This window comes from Arachis hypogaea, chromosome 14, assembly GCF_003086295.3.
Source record: "Arachis hypogaea cultivar Tifrunner chromosome 14, arahy.Tifrunner.gnm2.J5K5, whole genome shotgun sequence".
Lineage (NCBI taxonomy): Eukaryota > Viridiplantae > Streptophyta > Magnoliopsida > Fabales > Fabaceae > Arachis > Arachis hypogaea.
Window position 1 is genome coordinate 35,833,173 of NC_092049.1, and position 15,770 is coordinate 35,848,942.

Sequence of the window (15,770 nt, forward strand, 5' to 3'; positions counted from 1 at the left end):
ATACTTCGTTCACTGATGTACTCTTTTTTCCGACTTCATGGTTTTTTTCCGAGGAGGATTTTCCTGAAGGGGGTTTTAATGAAGCATCAAAGTGGGGGCTAGGGGCAAGAACTTAATTCCCTTAGTAGCAAAAGCATTTCTTGTAACATAGGTTTTCTTAATAAAACAATATTTTCTTTTTAAATTCCATTATTATCTCTACAACACGCATCGACTTAATCTCAAAAAAACATAAAAATATGTTGTCTGACATACATGGTTGGCAAGATAAAGCGACGAGGTACAAGTCGGTGTAAAGAGGGTATGAAAGACGATCATATGAAACTCAAACGTAAATGACTTATAAGTCGGTGAACGCCCGATCAGAACAAAATACATCGCAAAAATAGCCTAAGTTACAAAAACGACTCAATAACAAATTAAGTTGACCACTCGCACTAAGTGGTGGAAAAAGAAAATCCTTAAATAGCCTAAGAAAAGGGCTATCTAAAGGCTATCACAAAAGCCTCTCGAAGAGCCTAACAGAAGAGAAAATTCAACATGCAAGCAAAGCATAGAAAAAAACCTTAGAGCCAAAATTCACAGATGCAAGAAACCCTTTTTCTAAAAAAAGGCAAACATGACTACTTTGTTAGAGTCCTACCAAAAAGTACCAATATCAAAAAATAAAGTAAAAAAGTCATTAGAGTCCTTTTCAAAGGACCAAAATCAACAAACAGACATATTAAAAATATTCAAAAAACATATACAAAAGTGTTTATAAAAGGTCCCACAAGCCGGACCTTAATAATGTCAAATGAGGCCAATCAAAGGATTTTGATCATTGGAAGGAGAGGAATCAGGAACGGCTAAAGAGGTCGGAAGAGCTTCCCCGGTTGAAGGAGTTGGAAGGGTCTCCTTGGTTGGAGCAGTTTCTGGATGAGAGGAAGAGCTCGGAATCACCTCCTCGGCAGGAGCGACCTCTGACGGAGGAGACTCCACCAAGCGCTGACCAGCAGTCTTTAGCTCCGAGTCAGTGGGAGGCCGAGGAGGAAAAACGATCTCCCCATCAACCACAATCTTGTCGGGGTGAAGGGGAGACAAGTCCAGGTCGGGAGCAAGAACCCGAACTTGATTCTTCAACACTTCAAACACCTCCTATGTCCCTTCAGCAACCGACTCCTCCAAATCTATATTATTTTTCCTAAGCTGCTCCATTTGCCTCTTCAGCTCCAAATTCTCCCTAAAGACCCTGACATGACTCTCTTGAGCCTTCTTCAGTAACCCTTCAGCCAAAGCACCAGAAGCTACAGACTCCCTCTCCCTATCCCGAGCTTTGAAAAGCTCGGCCTCCAAGCTTATTTTTTCCCCTTCCAACCCCTTCTCAGCCTCCCGAAGAGTGGCCACCTCAGCCCGAAGAGCCTCCAAGGAATGCTGAGTAGCATTCAGAGGAGCCTTCTCAAACTCTTTAAGAAGGGTAGAGCATACTCCACCAGTTCGGATTCCCCCCCCCCCCCCAAATTAAGATTTTAAGGTGATTTTTGATAGAATCATCATCCATAGCAATGAAACTATGAGGAAGGATGTGCCTCTCGCAAAATTTTACCCCATCAAATCCAGCGTCATCAATATTAAGGACACTGGATTCCGAAGTCTTCCTCTTCTTAGAGCTCGGCTCTGAGAAAGGAGGAACTGGAGGAGTAAGAGCTAGAGAAGGAGGAGGAAAAGAAGGGTTTACCAGATGACTCTGAGATGATGTCCCCAAGTCAAAATTAGTCGGAGAAGAGGTATCCGACTTGCTACTCTCCTGTAATTGAGCAGCTCGGCCACGAGCATTCCTCTTAACCTCTTGTACTTTATGGTATGCCTTAGAACCACTTTTCATTTTTTCTATAAATAGAATAAAGAGATATCAACAAACTAGCCAGAAAAATGAGTAATTATCTACAAAACAAAAATAAAAAAGCTACCTAGCTTGGTACGATATAACTCGGAGTCCCGAGAAAGAATTTTTTGGTGTCAAGGTTTGGAGCCGTCCCCAAGCCTCTAAAAAAAACTCGACTACAGCCTCCTCGATCTCATCTAAATCTACCAAATTATACTTTTCGATAGGGGCTGTCTCTGTCCAGTACAGCTGAAAGCGGGGTTCATTGGTCTCACTTAAGAAAAAAGGATGTTGGCCCTCAACAGCTCGAAATTTGAAAAAAAAATTTAAGTCGTGGAACGACTCGTCAAAAATAGAAAAAACCTTCCAACCTTGGATATTCCGGATGGAGACCTACTGTTGTTTGTTTTGTTTATTCAAAGCACTAAAGGGCTTTGTTAAAAAAGATAGAAGAAGATTCTCAGAGAAATCGGGAATCCAAGTTCACGGCTGACAAGCTGGTAAATTTTAAGAAATCCCCAAGAATTAGGATGGAGTTAGGAAGGAGCCACTCTGCCATGGGATAACACCTCTATCTCAAAATTAGAAAAAGAAAAAGTCACCCCCAAATGGGTAAACAAATAGTCATACATGAACATAAAATGGGGTTCCGACTCAGCAGTCCTCCCACAGCAAACTCGATCTTCGGGATCAGGGGCTACTATTTCATACTTGGTCTTGTCGTCGACAGAACTACAGATTCTATGGTGTTTACGAAGCTCTTTTACAAATGATATCAACTATTCGATGGGATGAAAGTATAGAAGAATCTACCCATCCATTTCAATAAATCCTCAAGGACCCGAGAAGACATTTTTTGAGAAATGGAAAGGGATGTATAAGTAGAGATACCTACATTACACAAAAAGTGAACATTACAAACAAAATTGAAGCAAGGGAAGTTTTTGCAAATAAAGAGCAACCAACAGCCACAAAAAAATAAAAATTTTTGAAGAAAAAGTATAACTCATCCATCTTGAAGGTTTCTAATGCATACAACAACGAAACGACAATCAAGATACCCAAAAACTACACAAAGTCTCTCGAAAGGCACCTAGTCCATCAAAGCAGAAAACACAGAAACAGTGGAAACACTATAAAAACAGTGAAAAATTAACCTTTCTTTGAAGAACGAAGGGAGGGGAGTTTCAACAGAGGAGAAGCGAGCGTCTTAAAGCACCAAAAACTGAGAAACGAAGGGGCTGGAGGAAGACAAAGGAAGCACAAAGAAAGAAAGGTAGTTCACAGAAGAAGACAAAAAAGAAGAAAGAGAAAGAGGGGGAAAGTATTTATAAGGCACTAGGGGCAAAACCGTAAAAAGTCCCACTCATTTAAAGAATGTGTCGTTACTAACGTAACTGCCCCCATGTGTTAATGTGAAAAGCCAACGGGCGCGATGGTTGGCAACTTGAAATCACATCAGTTTTTAATTCGAAATCATGTCGATTTTTCAACTAGAAAGAAAATACCGACCAGAACATCTCCGACTTGCTCTATACTTGAATCCAACTCAACATAAAGAGAACGGACTCAAATAGGGGCACTATTCATACCCTGGCCCAAAATATAAGCTAGGCCCAATAAAGCTGAAAGGCCCTACTAAGAGAGTGGCCTCTATAGTAACCCGACCTCTTTGAGGAGGTCGGAATCGACGAAAATGGGCAGCCTGTACTTACCCACATAAATAACTGCCTCCCAAAATCTCTCACCCACTTCTAGAAGGGAGATCTCAACAAGCCATAAGATAAAGGGACGGTTATCCACCACCAAAAGTGGAACTACTTCAACGGTGGTTATTGGTTCATCACCTATAAATACCCTGACACACTCAGGTACCTTTAAGTTCCAATATACTTAAACTTGCTAAGACCCTTGCTAACTTAGGCATCGGAGTGTTTTGCAGGTACCACCCCCCACCTTCTTACAAACAACTCGAACGACAGCTACTGGACGTAAGCTAAGTTGGAATCTGCTCCATTAAGAATTTGGGCCTCACACGCAAGCCCAAAGACAATCCAGTTTCAGGTAACTCTCGGAACAATTCTCTTTTTAACATTTTAGTTATACTTCAAATTTGTTTAACATTTTATAAAATCAAATAAAAATATAGAGAATCAACTTTTAGTTAATTAACTAACATTTTTTTAATTCTAAAATTTTTAATTCTTTTTAAAATTTTTGGGTTATAATGTGGTTTAAAGTTGAGAGTTTATAATTTAGAATCTAAAATTTAATATAAACAAAATAATTTAAAAAAAATTAAGAGTTTATAATTTTAAGTCTAGAATACTATATCGTGATAAAAATCAGAGAGAATTGGGCTTTAAAAATTTAAAAGCAATTAACTTAACTATGTTAAAAAAAAGTTGGAGACTGATTTTTAGGATGAACTCTTTGGTTTATAAAGTACCTAAAAGTAAGTACTTTTCTTTCTTATCATTTATAAAAGTCCATGAACCAATCTATCCTGAAGATGTAGAAGTATCTTAGAAAGTCGCAAGATTCTAGAAAAAAGTTTGAAATGGCAAATAAGTAGGGATAATATAATTTTTATTTTTGAACAAGCATATGGTGATAATACTAACATAATTTAATTAAAGACCTCAATCACTATCTCTTAACCAGAACCTTCAATAGGTGTTACAATTACTTTAGACTAATGGTCACTGAAATTCATCACTTATTACCGCTTAATTTTTCTCTCCTGTGGTTCAAAATATACTCAACGTTAGAAGAAATTTAAACCCGGACAAATTAACATGAAAAGAAAAGAGTGGTTCTTACTCTGTGTTTCAATTATGCAGTTGCATGCAGATTTTTCATGCCACAATAGAATTTCTCTCATAACTTTTCACCCAGAAGATGATTTGGAAATTAATTTGGTCTATTAAAATTCCAACAAAAGTTAAGTTCTTCGTTTGGAGAGCTATCCACGGAATTTTCAATTTTCAATTTCTCAATCATATGTTCTAAATGTAAGAATGTAAGAATGCCAGAATCAGTCATGTACTGCTTAATTAATTGCCAACAAACAATAAATATTTGACAATAACAGAAAATAATGAATATATCTACTGCAAAATTGGACCTTTGGGATGGCGGAAGAGCATGGTGTTATACCCTGCTATTGGAAATTCAAATTCCATAAGAATGAAAATATGGATATATAGTCTAAGAAATTTCAAAGTTAGAAGTGAGACTTGAACCCGCAATCTCAAAGTGAATATAGAGAAACTATATCATTTGAGTTATAACTCATTAGTTTATTTTAATATTTTTTTCTCTGAAGTATTCTTTTGATATTTACCACTTGTTACTATTGTTATCCAAGTTGGACAACTTATTTATTTTGTCAGAATCAATAAAATTCCTGCTTTTGAACAAAGAAAAAGTAAAAAAGAAAAAAATTAGCTCCTTAATATTACCCAATCAAATTAAAAAATTATATTATTTTTTAGCTAATAATCGTCAACATTTTCTGAAATTACTTTTTTATCACTATCGCCAACTAATAGCTGGTCTCTATTAAGTATTAATTTCTCTAAATCTTAAATTATAAATTTTAAATTTTAAACTTTGAATCCTAAATATTAAATCTTAAATCGCAAATCTTCCAAGAATAAAAATTAAAAAATAATGTTATAATAAAAAGTTAGTTAATATTAACTAATTAAAAGTTAATTTCATATACTTATTATTTTTGGATTAAATATATTTTTTGTTTCTAATATCTATATTTTTTTAAAAATATTCGTAACTTTTAATTGTATTCAATTTTATTCCTAATGTTTTTAATTTGTGCCAAAATTACCGTGGACGTTAATTCCATGTAAAATTTTAGGGATAAAATTAAAAAGTTTTAAGAATAGTTTTGACTTTTGATACAAATAAAAAACGTTAAGAATAAAATTGAATAAATTTAAAATGTTAAGCATAAAATTAAATAAAATTAAATGTTAGAAATATTTAAAAAAAAAATTGCAAACGACAGAAATAAAAAATATACTTTACACAATTATTTTTTAAATGTAACAGTGTTTTAAACAAATATCTTTATATCACTAATCAAATAAATGCATCTAACATCATTTGCAATTTTCTTTACATTAGTTCCGCTATAAAAGAAAAAGGGTGCTTCGATTGAAAATCCACTAATAGGTATAATAGTGATAGGAACCGAAGAAATTAACAAGAGAAATGGGAGCTGAACTTTCACGAGAAGTTGATGAGGAGCCTCACAACCACCAACACCAGCAGCTGTTGAGGCCACAATCACAATCACAACCACAGCCACAGCCGCAATTATCAAGAACACAGTCTCCACAGCTAAGAAGGCCACAGTCGCAACTACAACCACAACCGCAACCGCAGCCTGTGGCAAATAATGAAGGAGCTACCAGCAAGGATGGATGGTTACTGCCATCAAAACCATCCATCAAAGCCACAAACTCATCAGTGGAAAATTATTCCCCCACAAGAGTTGTAAAACCCAACAAGGGAAACAATCATCACCAATTAGCCACTACTAAATCCTCCAAAGAACTGATGATGAATCTTCCACATAGATATGAAGACATATTGAAGGGTGCAGACTCACCGGTTCATACATCTTCCAAGGAAAAGCTGCTTGATCAGCTATATTCTGGAGTCTTCTTAGACCATAACACTAAGGCAAGCTCAACACTGTATCTTTCTTTATTGATCAACTTGTCGCAAGTCATATTATCTTTAGTTTAATATAATATAATTCTCTATTGAGTATTGATTATCATTATTGACAGAAATATTGGATAGAAGAGAAGTCCAATAGCAACTGTTTCATGTTATACGCAAGAGCACTCTCAATCACGTGGGCAGAAAATCAACATTATTGGAAATGGGTAACCCAGAAAGAATCAAGGTCCGCATTTAGTTAAAATGAATATTATGATCATAGCACATTGATTTATCTTAGACAGCTTTTTTATCTAGTCTTAACTGATTAGAGCGAGTTATGTGATATTGCAGTGGCACAATTATTGAAGTGGCTGAACTGGAAAGAGTGTGTTGGCTAGAGGTGCATGGAAAATTTGATACCAGAAACCTTTCACCAGGAACTCTATATGAAGTGTCGTTTATTGTAATGTTGAAGGATCCGGCGCAAGGGTGGGAAGTTCCGGTCAACGTTAGACTCGTGCTTCCGGGAGGTAAAAAGCAGCAACACAAGGAGAGTTTGATTGAGAAGTTACGAATGCAGTGGATAGAGATTCCGGTCGGCGAGTTTGTAGCATCTGAAAAAGATGGTGGGGAGATGGAGGTGTCTCTGTACGAGTATGAAGGTGGCATGTGGAAGCAGGGACTTGTGATCAAAGGTGTTGCCATCAAACCAAAGGAACTAAGCTAGACAGTAATGAGATTTCTTTCTTTGATGTACAAAATCTTAGGACGGTTCAAATAGAGAACGCGAGCTAATGGTTTTAATAACTTAAGCGTATGATACTATGTTGTAGTGTGTTTCCAAAATAAGACACTTTTAGGTGCATTAGTTGCACTATTGCAGTCGTCAAAAAAGTTTTAACAGAGGGCATTCAATTATGAATAATGAACGCGAATTATGAATTATTTATTGGATTTTAAAATAGTCCAATAAACAGTAACGTTTTACATGAACTTTGCACAACGAACACCACTCTTGGAACCATGAGTTAATGGTAGAAAGATGGTCATAACGAATACATATAATTCACAAATCATACATGAAAACATGGAGGAACATGGCAGCACCATCATTTCAGTTCTTATATACAAGTGATGGCGGCCACAATCAAACTGTACAGAAGGTATTCCTCCCTGTTCACTCATTCAATAACCGAAACAGATGCATTAGGCATCGACTGAAACGGTCACAGCTTTCAGTTCAACATGTTGTTTACCCTCGCGAACAGTGACGGTAGCATGAGCCTTAGTCCCATCATGTGAAACTGATATGGATCTCATCTCCATTTTATCATCACTATTGCTTTGTTCATCTTGGTCTTTGGAAATAACATCCCATTCTTCTTTAAGGGATGCTACTTCTACACCCTTCTCTTTGTGACTCTCCATTTCAAAAGCAGTGGGTAGAATCACATAATCATTCAGGGGATCGTAAAAAGGATCTGGGTCTCCAGCTCTCAGCCAGTGCTTGATAATCCGGAATAGATGAGGTTCGCAGAGGATACCCCGATGTTCACCTGGAATTCCAACTCTTGCCTCAGCATTGAGCCCATCAGCCTGCATTTGAGATGATGATATAGTATATTAAACATAAGGCAGAATTAGAAGACATGAATTGCAGGTAGAATGATGCAGGAGAGGGATCCATAAATATCTTGGTCCCCCAATATTAGCTTGTTATAATTGAATTATGATTCATTGAGGGTGAATTGTGCCAATGGAAACTTTATTGGTGTAATATGTGGCAGTTGAAATTCCGTGGAAAGTAGATTTTTTCTAGAATATATCCAACAAGAAATAAGGGATTTAGTCAACCAATATTTCCCAGAGTTCCATAAGTCGCCAAGTGCAATCCTCCCAACATAGCTTCACATTGAAAAATATGTTAAACCAACCACAGTTGTAACAAATTCACATACTTCAAGGCATTTTTAGATTCGACTAATCATGAACTGCATAAAGACAAACATAGGGAAGTTAGCAAACCTTAGCTGACTCTACTGGGACTGTTCCATCACCATCAACGCATATATATTTGGCCTGAATATTACAAAAATGTTAGCCTCGGCAATTGAATGAAAAAATAAAATGATGAAACAGTTGTTTTAACAGAGTGCACATTCTTCTATCACAACAGAGACAGAAGACCTAAGTTGCAAGTCAATAAAAGAATTAAATGTATACCAATCTGAAAGAATACTTCTTTTTTCAAATTAGTGAAACAGCTTTTACTAATAAGCATAATACATTCAAAAATTATAAAATTTTGGGTCAGACCAGAATCCAAATGAAAGTCTGTCCAGGTTTTAATATTGATATTAGTGTAAACAAAAGCTGTAACGCAAAATTAGAGAATCAATACAGTATGCAGCAAAGCTAATTGCCTCGCTCCACTTTGAAATGTAAGATAAATCAAAGCATACATATTTAGTACAATTAAAATCGGTAATGACCTCGAAATATCGTAGCTGTTCCAGATCAGTTACAGGCTTGTCCTGACTTCCATAGCTGCAGAATTGTAATTATTTAGACTGAGGTTAATATATTTTCTAAACTAAACCTGCTAGAATAACATTCTTAGTACAGTTGATAAACTCCAATTCTGGGTATCAAGCCAAGATTTGGTATATGCATTACCAAACAGTATGAGATGTTGCAAGATTGGTTCCATAAATATTGTAAAATTTAACTCCTGAGGGAAGTTTGGCTGAGGAAAGAATCTCCCATGTTTCATTTGCCCATTTCAAGATGTCTGAATTGAAAGGCAGGGGCAAATCCAAACCATTGTAATTAATCTGCATCACAGATAGGCGTCATAGCAATGTCATTAAGCTCTGCACTAGTAAACACACTAGTAACTACATCAGTAAATCTTCAATAAACAGGCAAAAGATGTACTTTGCAAATATATTGATGCACTTCTACAGTGCATGAAAATAAGAACATAACCAGCTCCAACGCACCCAAGAAACAAGGTTTCATTATATATCATATGTATCAAATTGAATGAAGTTCAATCAATTGTACATGAAAAAAGGCAGAGTTGCTTTCATTACAGAAATATAGGAGATACTTAAATTTACACCTTTCTAAGCAACAAAGAGTCAGTAACTCACTGTGTTAGTTGCAAGTGCTTCCTTGAGAACACCAACGTTATCAGATGGTGTATATGATTCAAGAATAATACGAGAGTTCCCATCGGAATCATGCTTGCGAAACAATTCCAGACGAGGAATGACTTGCCAATTAAAATTACGAGGGCCCATCAACTCGTATATAGATGGACATTCCATCAGCTGTACCATTATAACAAGCTTCGTTAAATAACTCTAAAATGTGGACACAAGCAAATAGAAAGAGAGAACACATAACCCAACAACACATACCCTGAAAAGTCTAAATCAGCTATTCAATATCAAGTGATCATTCTCATGAATCCATTTATCAATAACTTGTACACAATAACAAGAATAATGGCAGATAAAAACTCGTTTTCATTGCAAACTTCCTTTTTCTACATAGTATACCCATACCCATACATCTAAAAAGCATGATGAGGAATTATGATGGCTAATATAACTTGTTAGGCTTCCTTAGGGTTTTGCACTTGGTTTTAGGCTTTTAGCCTTTAAGTAATATTGATTTCTATTTTCCAGCTTCTCATACTCATTAACAATTAATATATTACATGCATATCGATGTCAGTTGCCAGCACTAAAGGTAGGATAATTTGAGAAGATAGTCCCGGAAAAAAAAAAGACATTAAGATTGGTAAGATATACTAAAAAAAATGTCATACGCAATAATAATATACTAAGAAAGGGAGGATGACTCAAAAAATTTTCATGACAGGTGCTATATGAATAACTGAACTCGACACAAATATTCAAAGAGTAAGTTATCTGGTTTTTACCAACTGGTGCATGCTCCATTTGGAAATATAAAGCCTCTGCTCCCATCCCTCCACAAACGACATTCCGTTTAGAAAGGTAGAATTGGTACATCCAGGTGCACCTGCAGAGCATGCATGCATTCTTCAATTAAATTTACCAAAGAAAATAAATATTTAACCATGCCCCAGGTTGTTGAACTGAAATACTAGAAGAGGCATTTCACCGCAATATATACTAACTTATTTACTTTTAAATTTCTAAGTATACATATAGCAGAATTGCTTAGTAGTTAGTGCTTACCCTGGAATGGAGCACAAACTGCAATCCAATTTTTCACGTACTTCTCAAAAATCTGCAAAAAGATAGGTACAAATCGTAGGCTTTAACTTTTGAGGTTAATGAAAAGAGTAAATACAAATTGACAACGGAAAAGAATCAAAGATTATGTTGTACAGGATGCTACATAATAAAACACTGATTTGAGAAGCTGAGTAGTTGTATTACATCAGTATGGAGGGCCATAAAACATTTCACCAAAATACCACCCATAGAATGAGTTATGATGTTTATCTTTTTTCCCCCTGCAGCATTATACACTGCTGCTAGTTTTGCAGCCAACTTGTCCATTGTTTCGGGCAACCTAAATGAAATAAAAGCATAGTTGATAAAGAAATTGCTTTCGTTTTCATAAATACCATAGTTGTCAAGAGACTTAAATAGTTCACATTCCTGCCACTCCAAGTTTGAACAAATTAATATAATTAAACACTTCAAAAATTTCCAATTTCAAATTAATTTATTACCTGTTGCTTTGGCGAAAATCATACCCAAAGCCAAAAAGTGTTGTCCCCTCTTGATACCCCCATTTGAGCATTTCAACGATCATGTCATGGAAATAATACACAGACTCAGATCCAATTACCTGCATCACAAAAATTAACCAGGATCCAAAGTCAACTCTTTACCTATCTGAGCTAAAGTTCATGCATATCATCTTAAAAACAGGCATACCAAGTCAGGGTCCAAAATATCAATAGCATAGAGCCCATGCCTATCTTCAGGAACCGCAATAGTTGTCTTTGGATCCATGGATTCGGTTTTCCCTAGTTTCAAAAGAGATCACCATAAATTTTAAACCAACCAAATTTAGAGTTTTCTTGCAGCAGACTCTTCATCATAAAATACTGGTACATCCATTGCAATAAATAAAGAACCTAACCGAGCAAACTTTTAAGCTTAGATAGTCAGATACATCATAAGAATGCATAACATAAAAATTACTCAATCAAGAGGTTGCTCCATGGTTTTGCATACTCTCAGTCTCACCGCCATCACTAACTGATGTAAGTACAAACTAAATAGAGAAAAATTACACTTACACGCCCTTTAACCCATTAAAATTAAGCTTTCTTTAATCCAGCAAGGAATTCATAACCTCATACTTGGTAGTTCCCAAAAAGAAGCTACCTTGTTAACCGATTATATAACTGAATAGCATGAGCTTAACATTATTTAATTATTTATTTATCTATTTATTTCCCCCCAATTTATGGTTCACCTGTAGAAGAATCGTAACGTGACCAAAGCTTGGTCTTCAGCTTGTACTCGGCCGCGACGAATCGAACCCATACTCGTTCATAACTATCATCATCAATGTTAACGGCGTGGAGAATGGAGCCACCAATACCAGGCACCAACAAAACAGGGTCAAGATCGGTGTTCACGTTTGCCCCTGTTTGCTTGGGCTTCTTGTTGAGCTTCAACCAGAGCTCCAAGGCTCGAACAAGATCATCGAATCCGATCGCCATCTCTAATATGACTGGAAAAACCCCTAGGAATGAGAAAGCTGAAAAACTGATCGACGTGCTCGATGAAATTGGGGATTGAGAGCGTATGTGCAAGTTCGAAACCCTAACCTAATTGATTGGAAATGGTGATTGGATTTGGGAGGAATTAGGGTTTCAAAATTGGGGAAGAAGAGGGGTGTTTCGTGGGGATGATGAAGATCACACTGGTTTCAACGGGACACAGCGTAAATTGAAAAGAAAGAGAAGATAATGTGATCATGTAAATTTGTGAATGGTGAATTGGAAATTTTCTTCATTAATTTCCACATGTTTGACGTTTGCTTTAATTTACCTGTATTATTAATGTTTTGACCGTTTTCTGTTTATTTATCTATGTTTTTATTATTTTGTATCAATTTAGTATTAATCAAGTCACCAAAAAATTTAGTATTAATCAATTTTTATTTTTTTTTACCAAAAATATTTATTTAGTATTCTCCATTAGTGAAATCTGTAACTAACATGCCAATGAATAATAGTTCAAATGGCATAGTCTTTCCATACTTAATTAAGAGATTACGGGTTCGAGTCTCCTATCTTTGGTAAATAAAAAAAAAAAAATCTGTAACTAACATAAATTCTTGATGATGAACAAGAAAGTATCATTTTCCAACTGTTTTTATATATTCTTAAGTTCTTAATCTTTTATTAATCTATTCCATTATTTTATTCTAATTTTTTTTCTATAATTAAAGAATCATTTCTCCACAGAAAAAAATAAACAAACTCGCTATTAATTTTTTTTCTTTTTTCTTTCGCCCTCTCTCTTTTCTTTTTCTTTTAATTTTATTTTCTTCATTTATAATAATTTTATTGTCTACTTTCTATTTTCTTAGTTTAAAAAATACAACATATGAGTGAAATTGTTGATAGAAATTAGAAAATCTAGCCTATAAAAAGAAAAGCAAAAGATATATTTTTTCTTCATTTTTAAAAATGATAGAAAAAAGTATTTGAATTTTTGTCCAAAAACACAAAAATAAAAAAGTAAAGTGACAAATAAATTTATGAAAATTTGTACTTTAGACAAATTAATTCTTAAAGAAAAAAAATACTAATAAAGTCTTTTAAGATAGTAGATATAGATACATTACCTCTAAATTAACTCCTGTGATTATTTATTAGAATAAAAAGTTTTAATTTAAATTATTTTATCTACACCGTCGGAAGAACCACTAGCATGCTACATTTTTTTTTTACCGAAAATATGAAGACTCGAACCCGCAATCTCTTAATTGAGTATAAGAAGACTATGCCGTTCCAGCTATTGTTTCTTGGCCACTAGCATGCTACATTGCTACAACATTGTAAGTATTTATAATAAAAATTTAATTTTCATACGTTAAGTTTTAAAAAATATTATATAAATATCTAATCTTATATTATCCCCTAAAAAAATAACTAATCATCAAATTTAATATTTAAAATAATCTAAATGCATCATCTAATTGAAAAGTTATATACACTGTAAATACATTAAATTAATCTTTTATAAAATAAAGAAAAAATATTAATAATATTATTTAATACTAAACAAATTTATCTCTGTTTGCCTTTATTCAACCTTCATGGCTGAAATTGATGTAATATCCCAGATTTCATTCATTCACGTATCTCGGTTTTGCTTTGCTTACTCAAATATGTACGCTTCTTATGAAAAACGTAACCGAGCAATTATTGACTTTATTCATTGTGATAGTATGTGGAGTTGTGATCAAACAATCTGACGTTGGCATATGGTATCAATTTATTTATTTAGAATTAATTATTATTTTAATTTTGATAAAATGATTTTATAATAATTAAAATTAATCAAAATTATTTAGAATTAATTTATTTATTTAGAGCATGGGTAATGGAGTGTGTAGCTACTGCATCTATGTCGGTGTTGATAAACGGCTCGCCGTCTAAGCCTTTCAACATGGAAAGAGGTTTGAGACAAGGCGACCCTCTATCTCCATTCTTGTTTGTACTGGTTGTGGATGTGCTGCACAGAATGATTGGAGAGGCAGTGAGGAATGGTCGTATAGCGCCGTTGCTAGTTGGTAGAGATAGTGTAGCATTATCACACCTTCAGTTTGCTGATGACACTATCCTCTTTTGCCCACCAGAAGAGGAGACTATCAAGAACTACAAGAGGCTATTGCGATTCTTCGAGTTGATGTCAGGTCTGAGTATCAATTTTGATAAATCCAGCCTGATTCCAATTAATTGTGAGGAGCAATGGGTCGAGCGAATGTGCAATTTGCTGGGCTGCAAAGGAGATGCCCTTCCAGTGAAATACCTTGGAATCCCTCTAGGAGCTAATCCAAGGAGGGTGAAGACATGGAGGCCTATAATAGACAAGGTGGAGGAGAAACTCAGCTTGTGGAAAGCTAAGGTGCTGAACAAAGCTGGCAAGTTGGTGCTTATTAAATCAGTGTTGAACAGTCTGCCAGTATACTATTTGAGCTTATTCAAGATGCCAAAAGCTGTTGCTGAGAAATTGATTTCGCTTCAGAGGAGGTTTCTATGGAGTTCAGAAGAAGGTAGAACTGGTATGGCATTAGTAAAGTGGGAAGTGGTACAGGCGCCGAAGAAATTAGGTGGCTTGGGAGTTGGGGATGCTATGGTTCGTAACACAGCGCTGTTGTTCAAATGGTGGTGGCGATTTGCAAAGGAAGAGTGTCCACTGTGGAAAAAGGTCGTATGTTCTTGTCATAATCTGAATCCCAATGAGCCACTATCGACACAAGAACTGCCTGCTAGAGGTGGACCATGGAAGGATATTTGCCAGCTACAAATTAGGAACCAACATTTAAGGGATAAGATGGTCGCAGGCCTGTCTATGGAGGTTGGTGACGGACGTCGGACTCGTTTTTGGGAGGATGTATGGTTGGTTGGTGGATCTCTAAAGGATCGTTTTCCGAGGCTCTTCTCTGTTTCAAACCAAGTTGGATCTGTTATAGGGGAGTGTGGTTTTTGGGATGGGTTTGAGTGGATTTGGAATTTCCAATTGAGGAGAGAGCTCTTCCAATGGGAGTTGGAACTTCTGAGTGCTTTGCATGAGTCTTTGAGACCTGTGAAATTACTTAACAACAGAGAGGACAGAGTGGTGTGGAAATATGATAGGCGAGGCATTTTTACAACTAACTCATTTGTGCAGGTGATGCAGGAGGAACTGATCCCAGAGGAGATAACTAGCTACAGCTTCACCAGGACTATTTGGAAGGGGTTGGTTCCACCTAGAGTGGAGCTGTTTGTTTGGTTTGTTCTAATAGGAAGAGTGAATACAAAGGACAGGTTGAGCCGGTTTGGAATCATCAGTCAGGACGATGTTACTTGTGTTCTTTGTAACAACGAGTTGGAAGATATTCATCACTTGTTTCTAGGATGTGTATTTGCTTGGCAGGTGTGGAGCGCTTGGATCTTAGCTTTTGGCCGACGTTGGAC

General features: G+C 35.7%; 2 protein-coding genes across 2 annotated transcripts; one reads left to right on the forward strand and one right to left on the reverse strand.

Moving 5' to 3' along the window:
- The first annotated feature begins 5,984 nt into the window (after positions 1–5,984).
- LOC112741961 (protein PHLOEM PROTEIN 2-LIKE A1) lies at positions 5,985–8,157 on the forward strand. The gene is made up of 3 exons (XM_025791157.3): positions 5,985–6,574; positions 6,685–6,803; positions 6,911–8,157. The coding sequence occupies exons 1-3, from the start codon at positions 6,101–6,103 to the stop codon at positions 7,284–7,286; spliced, it is 969 nt and encodes a 322-aa protein (XP_025646942.1). The 5' UTR covers positions 5,985–6,100; the 3' UTR covers positions 7,287–8,157.
- Positions 7,475–12,673, reverse strand: LOC112741960 (lecithin-cholesterol acyltransferase-like 4). Its single transcript, XM_025791156.3, has 11 exons — positions 12,050–12,673; positions 11,503–11,594; positions 11,295–11,413; positions 10,996–11,131; positions 10,792–10,843; positions 10,512–10,612; positions 9,715–9,894; positions 9,236–9,393; positions 9,052–9,106; positions 8,585–8,638; positions 7,475–8,155 (listed from the first exon to the last, which is right to left on the reverse strand). The coding sequence occupies exons 1-11, from the start codon at positions 12,297–12,299 to the stop codon at positions 7,766–7,768; spliced, it is 1,587 nt and encodes a 528-aa protein (XP_025646941.1). The 5' UTR covers positions 12,300–12,673; the 3' UTR covers positions 7,475–7,765.
- Positions 12,674–15,770: the final 3,097 nt, after the last annotated feature.